This window comes from Rousettus aegyptiacus, unplaced genomic scaffold, assembly GCF_014176215.1.
Source record: "Rousettus aegyptiacus isolate mRouAeg1 unplaced genomic scaffold, mRouAeg1.p scaffold_m13_p_6, whole genome shotgun sequence".
NCBI lineage: Eukaryota > Metazoa > Chordata > Mammalia > Chiroptera > Pteropodidae > Rousettus > Rousettus aegyptiacus.
Genome location: NW_023416309.1, coordinates 88,805,058 through 88,823,242, shown reverse-complemented (window position 1 = coordinate 88,823,242; position 18,185 = coordinate 88,805,058). Strand labels below are relative to the sequence as shown.

The 18,185-nt window shown below is 39.5% G+C and overlaps 1 protein-coding gene and 3 non-coding genes across 6 annotated transcripts in view; all 4 read right to left on the bottom strand.

Annotated features, from left to right (window-relative positions):
- TEX14 (testis expressed 14, intercellular bridge forming factor) overlaps positions 1-18,185 on the bottom strand; it is a 90,193-nt gene that overhangs the window by 51,608 nt on the left and 20,400 nt on the right. For all 3 annotated transcript variants that reach the window (XM_036222158.1, XM_016123075.2, XM_016123077.2), the window contains exon 2: positions 10,641-10,777. In XM_036222158.1, coding sequence (XP_036078051.1) covers positions 10,641-10,777 — 137 coding nt within the window. The remainder of the gene's footprint in view (positions 1-10,640; positions 10,778-18,185) is intronic.
- On the bottom strand, positions 1,192-1,406 carry LOC118604376. The gene has a single exon (XR_004951700.1). It is a non-coding gene; the product is annotated as a small nucleolar RNA U3 (small nucleolar RNA).
- Positions 13,670-13,833, bottom strand: LOC118604352. The gene has a single exon (XR_004951682.1). It is a non-coding gene; the product is annotated as a U1 spliceosomal RNA (small nuclear RNA).
- Positions 16,326-16,487, bottom strand: LOC118604354. Its single transcript, XR_004951684.1, has one exon. It is a non-coding gene; the product is annotated as a U1 spliceosomal RNA (small nuclear RNA).

The window sequence follows — 18,185 nt, the reverse complement described above, 5'->3', positions numbered from 1 at the left end:
TTATAAGATTTTTTACTGATTTTTTTTTTTAGGCCAGTGTTCAATAACAAATGTGATGTATTAAATGTAAAACTAGAGTAGCTTCCTAAAGCAGATATCAGGAAAAACATCTTATTAGCCTGGAACGATTTAAAGGTGAGGCCAAAAATGAAAGGAAAATATTTAGATTAAAAAACCATACACACACTAGACTAAAAAGGGTGATTTATAATTTCACTTAGCTAAAGAAACATAGTTAAAATAATCATAGCACTGAGGAGAAAAAAAAAAAAGAAAGAACTGTGAACAAAAAAAAGGCTGGGGCGGGGGGTGGGGGGGGGGGTACTCTGGCAAGCCTGACAAGCTTAGGAACTAAAAGTAACCAAACAGTATGTTTAAATCATTTAAAAAATAAATAAAATAAAACAAATAAATCCTAACTGGCAAGTTGTAATGGGAAGTCACGTCCTAAAATCTATGATGGGTTAACCTTTACCTTGAGCAAGCCCCATCCAGATTTTATGCATCTACCATAACATAAAAATGTCAGAATGATCTCTTCTTCAGACCTCCAAAGATAACACCCCTCTTGCCAGGTGAGACCATCCCAACATTTCTCATTATCTTTAATTCTCATACTTCTGTAAACTACGTTAAATTTGTTTCTTATCCTACATTCACCAATGTAAAACAAATATCTCTCCATTTTACTTTCTCCCACCTCCTTAATCTTCCACCAATGGACTTCATGTGACCTTCTCTGTAAAACTATTACTCCTCGAGAACTGCCCCTAAACTTTGGCTCAAATCAACTCTTACAATTAAAAACGTACCAAATGTGCATTTAAAACTAAATTACTTTGATAGACTGTCTCCTACCGCTCAAAACACAGTTGCTTCAAACACTTGGCTAACAAAGTTCAGACAAAACTTGTCCAGAAAAGGCAGCAACTACACATAAACACTATATGCTCACTGGCAAAAAAAGCAGAGTGCTACCCGGTAAATACTTGTAAGAAGGAAAAATCCCTCTCCTACTATACACACACACAAAAAAAAAACTATAAAAAAGGAAAAAAATAACAAAGACTGAAAAACAAAAATTACACATGCAAAACTGAAAAAACACAAATGTAACTACATACTTGGGAGAAAAAAAACACAAAAACAAATTGAAACACTATTAACATTAGCTCACTCATTTAACCCAGAACCACTCAGACTGCATTCTCTCCTTCTCACCCTCTACAAGAGAGAGAAGAACGATCATCAATAGCTAGTGGTAGTTACAAATGCAACACCAAAAAGCTGGTTTCACGCTCAGGAGAGAATACTGCACCTCCTCCTCGTGGTTGTGGGTGCTCTACACGTTCAGAGAAACTTCTCTAGTAACCAACTATAGAAATGATCCCTGAAAGTATAGTCTTAACTTTGAACTTGCCGCCTCTGCTGGGTCTTGGCAGCCGTACACTTTTTACTCATGGTGAAGTTTTAATGGTCTTTTAAAAATATCATATAAAGCTATTTCAAAGAGTCATTTTACATACAACTTTTAAACACATTCTGAATACTATTAAGAGTTTTTTCTTTAAGAAGCTAAGACTTCAAATAAAAGAAAAAAGAGACTTCAAGTTCTTTATTAGCATATTATGACCAACAACCAATCAGAAGCTCTTGTGTCTTTCTGTCTCCTAAGTCACTAACATTTCCAGACTGGTGTAAGACAAAAGCTATGCTTGGGTACATCAAATAGTTCTCTAATCTTAAATGTGACACAAAGCGTATGTGGATAAGATTTTAAAAATTTATTTAATCTCCAAGATCTTGAATTTTAAAAAGTAATAGGGTTAATTTCACCTTTTTACTCTGAGATTATCTGCTGGTTACCTGAGTGTGGACCTGAGGGGCACATACTGGCTCACCTAGGTAGTTTTTCAAAATAAGGTACCCCAAGCCAATCTTAAATGGAGAAAGAAGAGGTTTATTTGGAAAAACAATTCTCTACACTTACTTTTTTTTTAATTAGGAAAAAAAGCAATGAAAAACTGTAGCATGGTTACTTCATGCTAGGGGCAAGGAGGGGAGAGGATCTTATTTTTATTAGTAATTTTGTTCATTTTTTTGCTGTTTAAATTTTTTTAAACCTTAGATTATACCACCTTTATTTTTAAATATCAGCATGTCTACCTAGACAGAGAGATTGCAGCTCGGTTTTTGTTTTCTTTCTTGTGCCTCTCAATATTAAAAAATAAAAATAAAAAAGTAAAATCCAACCTAAAGAAGTCATGCTATTTTTTTAAAAAATGACTTGCCAGGTGAGTTTGAAAAGTTACTTACCCCTCCTCTTCCCCCAAGAAAATTCTGATTTAAATGTGATTTCTCTTAAGTCATTAGGGGGAACAAAAGAAAGCTACCATATCTCCAGTACTTTAATATGTTCCAGGTCTTCTACTAAACTCTAAAACATGGATCATCCCATTTTACATTGGAAATAACCCTAAGAGGTTGAGGAAATAGAAACTTAGAATGTTGAAGTGGCTCACCCAGGCCATGAGGCTGTCTCCTGCTGCCTTGAGCACTGACAGTCCTCCCTTCTATATATTGTAAGCATGTGTGACCCACAGGAAAGGCTCTTTGTGTTTTGCCCAGAGATAAAAGTTGTAGGTGAAATTTAATAAACTGCACAGTAGAAGAGTAATAAAGGCTACTACATTTCAGAAGAGGAAGAGAAGCAGATGACTTTAAAATGCATCAAAGAAGAAACTAGAGTAGAACACTTTTAAAGAATAGAGGAATAGCGCCAAACATCCAACTTGTGGGCTGAAGCCAGGCTCTGAAAAGCCTTAGGGCACCAACATGTTTTTAGAGAGAATTTCTACCAGGCCAGAAAATCAAAAACAGTTTCTTTTTTATAAAAGCACTTAAAACAATAAAAGATAATTCCCAATCAGGCCTCTGTTGAAGAAAGGAAATTCACATACATTTTGCGTACAACTGTTTAATGGGTAATTGCTTCATGTTAATAGGAATGGTGAAAGTGCTGTTGGGGGCTGAAACCTTGTTATTCCAAATAACAGCCAGAGATGCAGACTCATGGTTTGCTACTTAGGTGTATTGTGTTTACACCCCCCATAACTAAGGCCTTCCCTTCTCTTGTTCCCTTTGCCTAAAACACTCTGATTGAGAGTCAGTACATCTGGCATCTTGGGCCAGTCTGGCCCACATTTCCTCTAATCACAGATGTAGATTTAATATCTTTAAAACCATGTGAAATGAAAGTGCTATAGCTACCAAATTAGGACTTATATTTTAAATAACAGCTGCCTATCATAAGGTTTTCCAACCATATACCCCATGCTCATCCTTGTCACCTGCTAGTCCTTTTGGCAGCCAGCTAATAAGGTTTGACATGTTCAACAAGTCTAAGAAGTTTTGTTCTGAACAACTTCTTGGTGCTTTCTTGGCTTACCTTTAAAATGGGCATGAAAATACTGGAACCTATGTTATATAAAGGAGACTGCAAAAATGAGGTAACATTTGTGAATTGCATTAACAGAATCTGGCAATCAGGGAGCACCTGTTTGACTTTTGCATGCCTCACAAGCACAACGTGCACACTACTGATTAGTGGCAATCACTGAACTGTTTTCATTCAGTTGCTGACACTGGTTTTTCTCCCACTTCTTGGCAGTTTCAAAAACACACAGCTATCCCTGGCACCAGGAAAGGGAAGGCAGAGTTTTGTGGACATTTTTCAGAACTTTGTAATTAATGAATTGATGAAGTGACAGGGAATGTATGTCACTGGGGATTTGCCTAACTTCACGGCCTAAGGTTTGAGTCTCCAAAGCTGGCAGGTTAATATGACACTATTATTATTGGGATCCAGTGATTCTCAACTGAGAGCCCTTCTCCAAAATCCATGGAGAGATTTTTCAGAATACAGTAAAGATACTGGCCCTAGGAGCTTATGAGAATCTAGGTGGGTCTAGGATGGGTAGGAATTACATGTTTTGGCTTCCTCTCATGCCTGTGAAACCATTCATAAGGGTAAAAGGTTAATAATAATAGCAAAATCTATTAAGCTCTCAATATTGTACTACACTCTGTGCTAAAAGTTTCATACATATGTCATTTAATCTTTTTTTGAAGTAGATACTATTATTATCTCCATTTTATAACAAAGGAAACTAAGACACAGAGAGTCTGATAACTTGGCCAAGGAGATGTCAATCTGGAGCTGGCTTCTACCCACTCTGTTGGGCCATGGGACTTACTGGTGAACAATGAAATATCTGGGGTGCTACACTCAAATTATTACTTACTTTAATATATATTTGGAAGATATTAAAAAAGTAATAATGAGCCACTACTTACAGACCTACTGAAATAGCTAAGATCCAAAATACCACGCCCTGGCAAGCAACAGAAATGGTATGTTACCATTTCCCACCATTTTCTGTTTTTTTTTGGTGGAGAAAAAGAAAGTCTCATTCGTTGCTAGTGGGAATGTGAAATAGCACCGCCACTTCAGAAGACACTCTGGTAGTTTCTTACAAGGCTAAACATAGTTTTTCCATACAATCTAGCAAATGTACTCCTTGGTATTAACCCAAAATTAGTTGAAAGCTTATGTCCTCACAAAAATCTGCACATGAATGTTTACAGCAGCTTTACTCATAAGTATCAAAACTTGGAAGCAACCAATATGTCTTTCAATAGGTAAACGAATAAGCAAACTTTAGTACATCCAGACAATAAAATATTATTCAGCGATAAAAGTAAATGAGCTGTCAAGTCACCAAATGACATGGAAAAATCCTAAATGTATACTGCTAAGTGAAAGAAGTCAATCTGAAAAGGTTACATCCTGTATGACTGCAACTACATGACATGGAAAAGGCAAAAATATAGAAACGGTAAAAAAATCAATGGTTGCTAGGGTTCAAGGGAGGGATGAACAGGCACAGCATAAAAGATTTTTAGGCCAATGAAACTATTAGAGTATGATACTGTGCTCACAGACACATAACATTATATACTTGTCAAAACCTGTAGAACTGTAATAGCCACAGAGTAAATCCTCATGTAAACTATGAACTTTAGCTAATAATAATGTATCAATATTCATTTTTAAAAAACACTCATTGAAACTATCAATTAAACCTGTGGCTTCAGGGGTATCTTGTTCAAAAAGGAATCAAGTAGGTAGTGCTGGGTAATCCACTAGAAGCAGACCACAGGACTCAAGGGTGAGATGCCTGGAGTGCCCATGAAAGACCTATATGGACCATGTATGTCCAGGAGTATGGTTGGTACTCATGGCACCACAGAACTGTCATAGGCTTTAAGCACTGGAAAAAACTAACGACAAGCATGTATCCCCCAGGCAGAATATGAGAATTTTCTCCAGGGGTGTGTGTGTGGGGAGAAACCAAGACCCTAGGGGGAATAAAAAGACCTTTGTATACTAATATTTAAGAGTTACCATTCCCACTCAGGCATTTAAAAGTGAAGCCCAGAAAGTAAAAAGTCCCACCATGCCCACAAAACTTCCAATTGGCTTTTTTCACCCAGCTTTTTAGTGGCTCACTTTAAAACTCCGACAGGCCAGAATCACCACAGGCACAAGGAAAGCTCTCAGTGAGAGAGAACAAAATAAACAGAAACACTTTATTTTATACTTCCTAACAATTTCATTCAGTGGCAAAGTTTAAAACATCATTTTCCCAAGTAAATTTTTCCGAAACATCAAAATTGCAACAGGCGTTATTATCATACAGCTTCCTAGCTGCCAATCACATCCTGCATGCATCTGACTCCTACTCAGAGTGAACTGCTATTATCCCACCCACTGCACCAGGCACCATATGGGTCAAGGTGGGTCCCACTGGTGGACTATAAGCTAAGGTAATGCTATTCTCGCTCCTTGTCCAGACGCGCTGCTTCTCGCCTGCTATAGTCTGCCAGCTTGGAAAGACCAGATTTCCTTTGCCTTGAAAGAGAGAAGAGGGGTTACTAGACAGCTTTGGGATGGGGACTGGTCAACAGAAAGACCAAAACCAATTCATGATTAGATGGTTGAAGCTTTCAGCTCCATCACTGCTCCTCACCTCAAATCCTGCCCCACCTCTGGGAGGGATGAGAGGTTGGAGAATTAATTCAGTTACCAACGGCCAGTAATTTAATCAATCATACTGAGTTAATGAAACCTCCATAAAAACCCCTAAGCAATGAAGTTCACAATAAAGTGCAAGGAGGGTTGTGTACTAGAAGATGGTATGGAAGCGTGTATGCTTAGTGATAAACCAGTGATATTAAGTAAAATGTTTCCTTGAGTTCTATAAATCATTCTAGGGAATTACTGAACTTGGAGAAGGTTAAAAGCAGATTAGAGATGACAGGAAGAGTCATGAACTTGACAACAAATATAGAGAAATTAACCAATCTAAAGGACACGCACAAAAAAAAAGATTATAAAAGAAAATGAATAGAGATTCAGGGAGGGGCTGTAGGACAATATCAAAATGTCTAACATAAATATATGTGGATTTCCAGAAAGCAAGAAGAGAATGGAACAGGAGTATCTGAAGAAATAATGGCAGAAAGGTGCTCAAATTTGGCAAAAGATATTAATTTCTATAGTCAAAGTCAGCAAACCCCAGGCAGGATAAATATTTTTTAAAAATCACTCCTGGGCACACCACAGTCAACACACTAAAAAAAAAACTCTTGAAGGAAGCCAGAGAAAAACAACCCATTATATACAGGTGAACAGTGATTCAAATGACAGTTGCTTTCTCATCAAAAACTATAAAGGCCAAAACCATTGAAGTAAAAAACATTCAAACCAGAATTCTATATCCAGTGAAAATATTCTTCAAGAATCATAGTGAAATAAAGATATTTTTAGATAAAAGAAACCCCTCTTAATTTCTTTAAAGTACGTATGATTCTTTAAAGCAAAAATTATAAAATTATATTATAGGATTTATAACTCATACAGAAATAATACTTATGGAATCTTTATGATAAAGGATGGGAGAAGGGGAGAAATAGGCTATACGGTTATAGTATATTTTATGTGAAGTGGTACAATATTAAGTATACTCTAAAAAATTAAAGATCTATATTGTAATCACTAGAGCAAACACAAAAAATGATTTAGAGAAGTATAGCTAAAAAGCGAATAGCTAAATAAAATGTAATACTAAAAAATATTTAAGTCAAACGAAAGCAGAAAAGAAGGAAGAGAAGCAAAAAACAGAGGACAAACAGGAAACAAATAATATAATAAAATGTTAGTTCTAAATCCAATCATATGAATAATTACATAAAATGTTAATGGACTAAACACTCCAATTAAAAGGCAGAGAGAATGCCAGAATGGATTTTAAAATACAAGTCTCAACTATATACTTTCTATATTTGAACTATAAAGATACAGATATTCTATTTAACAGTAGGCATAAGGAGGTCGAAGTGGCTATATTAATATCAGATAAAGTAAACTTCAAGACAATAAGTATTACCAGAGATAAAGAAGGACATCTCATAATGATAGGGTCAATTCATCAGGAAGCTGTAATAATCCTACATATCTATGCCCCTAATACCAAAACCCTTCCTACAGCCCATAAGGCCTGGTGCAGCTGCAACTTGCCTTGCCAGCTTCACCCCAATCCACTCTCCCATACCCTTTTGCTTTCTCCTCCCACTCAAGTCATCCAGACTTCTTTTCTAGAGCCTCTCCATCCTGAGGGCCTTTGCATCCCTTTAACCCTCCCTTGCCTCTGACGTTTACCTTTTACCTCCAACTTTAACCCCAACTCCTTTTCCTCCTTAAAGTCCTACACTAAATATCACTTTCTCTAAGAAGTTTTCCTTGATTACCCACCAGACAAAGAGGCTGAAATGTACCTGGTGTGCTCCTTTCCCTTCTGCCCTTTCCCCAGGTCAATTACTAACTCTTGTCTGTTTCTTCTGATAGATTACACTACTCAAAGGCAGGGCCATGTATAATTAAAAAAATGAATAAAGTCTGGGTTAAAGTTCTAGAAGTCAACTTCTGGCTTTTAGAACTCATATAACATCTGTAGCAACTGGCCTTCTGGATGGGCTGAACTGAGTAGGATGCAATCAAGAAACAATTTTTCCCCTCCTACTTACTGCCTTCAAGTACACTGTCAGTTGGCTCTCCCTTCCCCTCTCCTGTGATGCATCTCAGGCAGATTCCATAGTATTTCAGCCACTTTGAGACATTCAAGCACAGTCTCATTTCAGGTAATAAATCGTCCAGTCCTGATGAAATGAAAACTGCTTCTTTGCTCGTTCACAACTCTGATCTGACAGCTGTTTATGGCTATTCCAGAGATGAAGTAGGGGGAGAACCAATGAGAGGATGAAGGGCAAAAGCCTTGTACCTCGTCGATGCTCTCGGTAGCTTTCGGCTTTGTCCTAATGCCTGCTCTTGTGCAATAAAATTCAGTGGGCCTTTCATGTACCTTCACTCCACTGCACAGCGCCCTAATGCAAGCCAGTGCCCTCTCCTGCTGACTTCTTGCTACATCTCCAGGTTCTGTGTTGGGATTCTTCCTTACTTCATAGGTGAGGTTCCTTTAGATGGTTCATCTGCCCTATAGAGAGTCTACTTACTCTACCAACTGCTAGAAGTGTGACTGCAAAAACTGCTAGTCTTCCACACTCACCCAGACATCAAGGACTGCTCCAAGTAGGAGGCAGAGGGCAATCTCCCTGACCCCTAAATTCTAGGTAACATGCCACCGTAGTGGCAGCTGGGGTGGGCTGACATGCTTCTACTGCTCAGAAGGCTGGGACATAGGCTCCCATCTCTCCTGCTTGCAAATACCATGATTCTCTCCATGAGGTTCACCTGAAGGGCCTCTTGGCTTGAGGCAGGGGAGGGGAAAAGTCACCGAGTTCTATTCTTGTGAATGACTTTTCAAAAATCTTTACACCTCCTCTACTACCTCATTGCCTTCTCTTAGATAAGCCTGGGGTTGGGTGATGGAGTTGAAGGATCAATTTGGCTATCTCCTAAGAAGCCTTGCTTTAGACTATGGGGAAACTTGTCACCCCTTTTTCTCTACTTTGAGGCTTTAGATGAAATCCTCAGACACAGACGAAGTCTTGCTTCATATCCAGTTACAGCTGCAAAGGCCCCTCCTCTGCTCTAGCTTAATATCAAGAATTTAAACATGCAGAACATTCATGAGATGTCTAGGAGATAAATGTCCTAAAATTCTTCTCACCCTGGAGGGTGTGAATAGACAGACACTAGAAGTTATATGCTTATCTTGAACATCAATTTTTATGTTAAAACACACATGGATGGTGTACACACACACACACACACACAATGGACTAACACTTAGCCATAAAATTTTAAGAATAAAATCTTGTCACTTGTGATGTAGATGGACCTTGAAGATAAAATGCTAAGTGAAGTAAGTCAGACAAAGACAAATACCATATGATTTCACTCATATGTAAAATCTGCAACAAACAAAAAGTCATAGATACAGATCGGTCATTATCATAGAAACAGATCGGTCGTTACCAGAGGGGAAAGGGGCTGTGGGGTGGTCAAAAGGGGTGAAGGGGTGAATTGTATGTATGGTGATGGACAGTTAACTAGACTTTTGGGTGTGATCACTTTGTAGTATATACAGAAGTCCAATTATAATTTTGTATACCTGAAACTTATATAGTAAACACATATACATGGGTGTGTTATGGGGTCAAATGCACAATTTTGAGGGGGAAAATAAAACAAGACCTTTCAAATAAATTATTGGGCACACTGTCCCCTACTTCATCTATAGATTCTAGGGGTGCTACAAAAAAAAGTTTTAGAACTTTTTGAGGGAACTATTATGTCGGATACTTGGTTTCTGGAAGTCCTCAGGAATGCAGGACAGTTGAGGCAAATGGAGAAACACTTTAGAGCCATTAGGTCACTCTGACTATTTCACAAACCAACTGAGAGAAGCTTCATAAGCTCCCTTCAGTACTAAGAAGGGAGAGGTAGAAATCCAGCAGGACTATGGTTACTCTGGAAAAAGTGAATTTGGATCTCTGGATCAGAAGCCAAATATTGGAGAGGGTTTGTTCATGTGTGGGTATTTTTGTGTTTGTTTGCTCTTTTAAAGATTGCCTGAGCTATGTTTATTATTTCTGTCTATCCTACGGCTGAGCTGCCTGTAGCCTCCAGCCCAAAAAAATAAAAACGAAACAAAACCTGCAAACAAAAGCAGCCAAGTGCCTAGAAGGCGCAAAGAAAGAAGGGGAGAGCTGTGAAAGCTGGCCTCCTCACTCTACCACAGGCCTCAGAAGAGCCAGTGGGCGGAGGAGAAAAAGGGATCAGGCAGAATCAAAGACAGGTGGCTGGGGCCTGAGGCGAAACCTTAGGAAACTAACAGTGGGAAGAACTTATGGTTTTCTAGCACAGAACAAAACAGCCTCAAAACAATAATTTAAGATCTCTATTGAACGATATGACCGTACTGGTAGAGAATTTCATCTCTAAATTTAACTTCCAATTTTTCTAAGAACTAGTTTCAAGATGTATCTGGTTTTCCTTCCAACGCTATTCAGAAGTGCAGACCGAGTTGCATTTACTATTTTAACAAAGTGCCTACCTTTCTTAAGGATCTTCTTCACCTTCACATAGTTCCCTTGTTTGACATAATCATGAAGCTGAGCTTCCAAAGAGTCATTTCTTAAGGAACCAAGCTTAACCGGACAGGGGACTGGAAGATGAACAGCACGAGACATCCTGTTACAAAAGAAAGCAACATGCTTATTCTGAGTCATAAATGTAAGCAAGCAACTTAGATTCTTTCACATTTCTTTCACTTCTTATCCACTTTCATTTATAATGAACAGGATTAGGGGAACAATTAGTGAAATTCTACAAGATTAACATTTATCCTCAGTTTCAGTTACTGTTGAAATTGAAGAACTGAATATACTTATTACTAATTCCTGGGACTGAAAGAGTGATGACTACTAAGATGTAAAATTAGAAACAAACATGTTTGTTGTACAGTATAATGTAGTGAGTTGGGGTTGCAGTTCAGACTCTGAAGTTCTGGTCCTGGCTCTGTCTACTTAGCTAACTGTGTGACCTTGGAGAAATTATTTAAGCTTCACAGGCCTCAATTTCTTCCTCTGTAAATGGGAATAATAATCACCAGAGTTGATGAGAGGTTAAATGAGCTAATATGTGTAAAGTGCTTAGGGTCATACCTGGCACCAAGAGAGCTCTCTGTAGTTGTTAGCTGTTACTGTGCATGATAAGAAACATAGAGAGAAATTTTAACTTTCTACATATGGCATCTACACATGACCATCATACAATCAAGTGTTGGTGGTATACCTACCATGTGTCTCAAATGTGACAGGTACCGTGTAAGACACCGAAAATTGGATCGCTGCCATCATAATGCTCAGTTTAGCAGGGCAGGCAAATGGCACCATGTTGGTGCTCCACAGACAGTGGATAAGAGAAGGAAACTGCATCCATATGAATCAGCAAGCATGAGAATCAAGGGCATAACTAAATGCTACACAGAGAGATATAGAAGGTGTGACATGAGGTGAAGTAAATGGAAAAATGAAGGCTGACATATTTGATGGGTCTTCACCAGCCAGGAGGCTTTTAGGTTACTGAGAAGTAACACCTTCTTAATTTACCCACTGAGAAAATGTGGAAAGTGCTAATAACTCGGGTGTTTTAACTTTTTTCCCTTTGGTATTTGTCAATTACATATCAGTGACTATAAACATCATCCTAGTAACCTAATATTGTTTAGTTGAAATATGAACTGAAGAGTTTATGGCAAGTTGTCATTTCCTACCTTCGTTTCTGCCTCCCTCTTATTTCCAGTTATAAAAAAGAGTGGCATATTTCTATTATGATTTGGATGGCTAACTGGGGCTAAACCATACCCCCATTCATATGTTGAAGCCCTTACCCGCCCCCCGCCCCCATCCCTCAGAATGTGACTGTATTTGGAGACAAGGTCTTTAAAGAGGTGATTATGTTAAAATGAGGCTGTTAGAATGGGGTCATAATCCAATATGACTGGTTTCCTTAAAGGAAGAAACATCAGGAGTGAGTGCAGAGGAATAAACATGTGAATAGGCAGCAAGAGAGTAGCCATCTGCAAGCCCAGGAGAGAAACCTCAGAAGAAACCAGCCCTGTTGGCACCTTAATCTTGGAATTTCAGCCTCCAGAACAGAAAGAAAACACATTTCTGTAGTTTAAGCCACTCATTTTGTAATATTTTGTTATGGCAGCCCTAGCAAACTAATACACTAAAAATAGCAAGTTATGTCATGTGTCCTCTTGAAAAGGGAGTCTATAGTTACTATCTCCACTTCATTATTCCATTCAGTGGGATGGCGCCTGCACTGAGAGCCTCCTAATGTGATATTCTTCCCCATATTCATGACATTGGACTGCTAGCAAAAGCCACCAATCTCTTTTGACAACTGGACAAATCCAATGTGCAGTTTCAAGCTCTGTCATACATACGCTGCTGCTTATTTATTTATTGTGGTAAAATAGATATGACATAAAATGTACCATTTTAAACATTTTTAAGTGTTCAATTCAGTGGCATTCAGTGTATATACACTGTTGTGCAACCATCTACTGTCAAGCTCTAGAACTTTTTCATCTTCCCATTAAATATTAATTCCTATTTTCTCCTCTTCCAAGGCCCTGGCAACCACCATTCTACTTTGTCTTTCAAAATCTGACTACTCTAGGTAGTTCATGTAAGTGGAAACATACAGTATTCGTCCTTTTGTGATTGGCTTATATCACTATGACCTCAAGGTTCATTCATACTGTAGCATATGTCAGAATATCATTCCTTTTAAAGAATGAATGATTACAGGTTCTTGTTAAGATGGTTGTATATATTCATTGTGCTTGCCTCTTCCCAAAATTGCATTAAAATTGCAACTAAATTATAGAATAATCAACCTGGGGAACTATCTGAAGACTAGCTAAACAGAAGTAACTAAGGATATAAAGAAGCCAGAGTGAGATTGGGCAATGTGAGACTAAACTACCAATTCTTCGTAAGAAAAAAAAAAGATGAAGAATTTTCCATTGTGTATGCATGGATACACATATACACCCCACTTTGTGTATCCATTCATCCATTGATGAACAAGGGTTAACTCCTCCTTTGGGTACTGTGAATAATGCTGCCTATAAAGAGTGGTGTATAACTACCTCTTCAAACCCCTATTTGTAATTCTGAGTACATACCCAGTAGTAAGAGTGCTGGATCATATGGAAATTCTACACTTAATTTTTTGAGGCACTGCCACACTGTTTCCTTTTCATTTTTCTTTCTTAATGAAATATCCCACTAGCAGTGCACACAGATTCCAATTTTTCCAAAAAATCTTCACCAGTACCCATCACCGGTAATCCTCACTGTGAATTGTACATAAAAATCATGTTTCACTAGTTAAAATTCAGCGGTTTTCCCTCCATGACATACCTAGAGTAAAAATTAAAACTATGGGGCTCTTTCACATAAACCACGTAACTCTTCAGACTGGTTAAATTAACCAAACCAGTAAAACAAAGACAACAAACAACAAAACACTACAGAAAAAATTCTGACTTTTAACTAATAACATCAGGGGAGAGCGCGAACGCAGTCCCCCACTACCACAAATTATGCAGTCGAGTTTCCCACATTTGGGGAAATCGCAGGGGTCAGCACACCCGGAGTGCAATGGGTAAGCCTCGCCCTGGGAAAACCACCTTCATGATCATGGTATCTCCCCTGCCAGGTAAGTATGAGTTGTTGGCTCTGCCTGGCACCTCACCCTCATTCTCAACAAACTGTTTAGTCACGGTCAATTATATTCCGAATTCTTTAAGCCTTCAGTTAGAAAGTGCAAAGTTATTTATATGACAGAGATCGGAGTATGTCCTTTCCACTATCCAGAGGAAATTCTACCCCGTGAAGAATATACTCCAACCGGCAGTCACCACAATCCTCATCTACATATCCCCGCCTCTTGACTCTTACATCATTCTTCTTGAAGCAGAGAAATTCGTTTTAAATCAGGCCTCGTGACGATCCAAAAGACGATCGTGTTGGCTGGCGAGGTTTTTCAATTCCTCACCTTCCCGGGCATATTCAGAGGTTCTGGCGTGAATCTGTTATGGTGGATCTGTTAGGACGAACCTAAATTCCTTGCTATAGAGCAGTCTCAGAGGCGGAGCCGTGCAGTCCATGGGGAAGGACACACAATAGTTACCTGGGTCATACCCTCAAGTCTCTCTCAGTCCATTTCCCAAAATTGTAAAGTAAGAGTAATATGCCTGCCTACTTCAACAAGTTTTCTATGAGGACTGAAGAGAATGCGTGTAACAAGCAGCCTTAAGCCCCTCCACCTAACCTGGGACACTCTACTTCTGGACAGGTGCGAGGTGTAGCTGAGGACCCAAAGCCCGCTTCACCGGGATTCGAATCTGCATTTCTTAGCATGCAAGGGAAGCAGCATGTGGCCTGGATTTGGTAACAGATCAAATGCCCTCCCCTCTTTTGTTTCCTCCCTTCTTATGAGACAATTAAAGTAGATGACTCACTGTGTTTTCTTTTCTGCCCTTTTGGCTAGGCACTCCCAGCAAAGCAACTGTTTGCAGGCACTAGCAGCAGTCCTTAACTTTTTGGCACCAGGGACCAGTTTCATGGAAGACAATTTTTCCACGGACTAGGGTGGTGGTGGTTTTGCGAGGATTCAAGTGCATTACATTTATTGTGCACTTTATTTCTACTATTATTACATTGTAAAATATAATTAATTATACAACTCACAATGCAGAATTAGATGCCACCAGATGCAGCTGTACAACTGAAGTACATCAGCTCACTTGCCACTATAAAGCCTGCCACCAGATGAAGCTTAATTTTTCACTTGCCACTCACCGAATAGGGTTTTGATATGAGTCTGTAAGCAACTGATTTATTATGGTCTCTGTGCAGTCAAACCTCTCTGATAATGTTAATTTGTATTTTCAGCCACACCCCAATGCTGGCATCACTGCCTCGGCTCCACCTGAGATCATCAAGCATTACCTTCTCATAAGGAGCTTGCAACCTAGATCCCTCACACACGCAGTTCACAGTAGGATTCGTGGTCCTATGATAATCTAATGCCTGGTGATCTGAGGTGGAGCTGAAGCAGTGATGCTAGAGCTGGGGAATGGCTGCAAATACAGATGAAGCTTTGCTGGCCCAGCACTCCCCTCCTGCTCTGTGGCCCCGATTCCTAACAAGCCATGGATTACTACCAGTCCATGGCCAGGGGTCTGCACTATAGTATCAAAGGCTTTGGTGATGCAAAAAAAAAAAAAGTTTTGGTAGATGCAAAATTTTACCTCTGTCCTGTTGGAGTCTCTGGCTTGGCCTAAGAATAAAACTGGCAGAGACAATTTAACAGGATAAAAGAATACACATTTATTTTACATAAATTTACCTGACAGGAGCCCTTATAAGGAAATGAAGACCCAAAGAAGTAGCAAAACCTAAATGTTTTTATGTTAGGTTGAACAAAGAGAGGTAATTGTGAAAAAATAACATATATGATGAGGCTAAAGGTAGATCAGAATTATTTTAACAAGCTCTGTTTGTACAGAATTCTCTTGGCTTTGACTCTCCTCTGAGAATGTTTCTTTCACTCTGGTATAGGGAAGATATCTTTCACATGGGAGCTTTATCGCCTGCTTTCAGGAAGAAAAAGAGATCAAAATGAGCTCTTACATCTACTGTTTTTCAAGTGCTTTTAGCTCAAAATAATCTCTATAGCAAGGTCATATATAGTCCATATGACTTTTTTTTTTTTAAAGCTTTGCTTTATATTTTTGGAGGGTATTTTAAATTATTACACTTAAAAAATAAGGCTGTCCAATATAATGTAAGCAACATCATTTAAAACCTCAGTAAGCCACAAAAAAGAAACAGTTGAAGCTGATTAACTTTCTTTCTTACCTCCCAAAATATGAGTGTTGCAATATCTTTTTTTCACATCAAGTTTTTAAAGTTCTCTATACACTTAGACTTTTCAAGCACATTAATTCAAACCCTATACAGGAAACTAAGGACACTACAACCCTAATGAAACAAATCTTCTAAAACGTCTTTAAAATAGTTACCTAACCCCACTTGTTTATGAAATAGCAATAAGCCCCCTAAAACAAAATTTGTACTTTAAGATACCCCAATCTCATATTACCCATTTAAAAGAAACACTCGAACAACTTCTGCTTTTGACACTTATAACCAGGGGAGAGCGCGAACGCAGTCCCCACTACCACAAATTATGCAGTCGAGTTTCCCACATTTGGGGAAATCGCAGGGGTCAGCACACCCGGAGTGCAATGGGTAAGCCTCGCCCTGGGGAAACCACCTTCGTGATCATAGTATCTCCCCTGCCAGGTAAGTATGAGGCGGAACTGACGCAGGAACTAGCCACTTCTAGGCACTCCATTTTAAGGTTCGGGTTACTCCTGAAACGACTCTAATTGGCCCCTATCTACATATAGCGACCAAAAACTCAAATTTTCGTATTATATCTTAGTATTGCTAACAGCAGAACATCATACACAGTTTCCCAGGAAAAGCTGTTCCAAGTTGCCGCGTCTGTAATCTACATACCCCACCTCCCGGCTTACGTCACGGGAGGTGCGGCAGGTCGGAGCGTACCAGCGCTCGCTGGTGCTGCCCCCTGCTCACCCTCCGGACTGCTTCGGAAAACCGGTCCCTCCTCCCACTCGCCCGACTTAAGTGACGTCTGCAAGGCTGTTTTCCTGACAAAAACCCATCCCCCTCTCAACTTTCACAGTAGCCAGAGGTCTTCGGGATCTCCCTGTGTGGAGCTTCCTTGAGCAAACCGACCCGAAACAGTTTTAGTCCGAGCCGGCTTCAGGCCCTGCAGACCAAGGCTTTATACCAGCCCGGCACTATTTCCTCCTTTTTCAAGAGGGGAGGGCAGGGCATCCAATCTAGAATGTCATGGCTACATGCTAGCGGGGTGTATTGCAAAGAGTGAGAATTTGGAATCAGAGATCTGGCCTGCAATTCAATGTTCACACTGCATGGCTCTGGATAAGCTTCTAGCCTCTGGATCTGTTCCTTAGTTTGTACAGACTGAAGAACTATCAAGTCAGACCTCCCACCCAGCTCAGGATTTGTCTCTTGCCCACTGCTTGTAAAAACACCCCTTCTTCCCCTTCCAGCTTCTATAGCTGGACAAATGTCCTCAGAGAATACACAGGGTCCATCCCTACCTTTTCCCCATGATTTTTTTCTTTCTCCTGAGCTCTGTATCTGTGACTCTTTTTCTCTAGATAACATATTTGGAAAACCCTGTTTTCTTGCTGTTCTATTTCCCCAGCATGTTACCTATTTTGAACCAGGATAAACTTCTCTTGGCCTCCAGTCTACTAATTGCTGGAGAGGGGAGTATGACCTCTCAGTTCACTTGATTCTTCGGACTCTAGAGCAAATTTACTCACTAGCTCCTCAACTACCTCATGTGCTCCCTTTACACTGTAACAATAGCCATTTCCTCAGCAGGGGGAAACAACCTTGAGTCACATCATGTGGCCAATAAAAAACAATGAATGGATAAGGACCACAATCGCTGGAGAGAGATAAGCAGCCCCAGGGAAAGGTCCTAAAAAGTCTTCACAGGCATAAGTTAAAAGAGAGTTAACTTTTCCTTATTATCACAGTAAAAAACACACCCGTAGGTGGAGATTTAACATGCTAATGAGACATGATACACATGAAATAGCACCGTAGGTACACTGGGGAGAGAAAAAATAAAGAGGAAGGGGTGTCCCCTATCTCCAAGAGCCCACAAAACCACTGTACCTGTAAACCTCAGGAAGCCACATCCATTCTCCAGAGTGTGCTCCCTTGGTGCACATCAAGCTTTTGGCTTTAATAAATCTTCCTGTGCAAAACTGTTTCATTCACTCTCTTGATTTCCATCATGAGAGGGGCAAGGACTCTTGCACTGGTAACACTACTTGGCATTCCATTTATACACAACTTTTAAATTCCCTCTACCCTGCTGTGTGAAACCTCCACCAAAACCAGTGGTTCTCAGTGACTGACAACACTACCAAGGAGTAGTT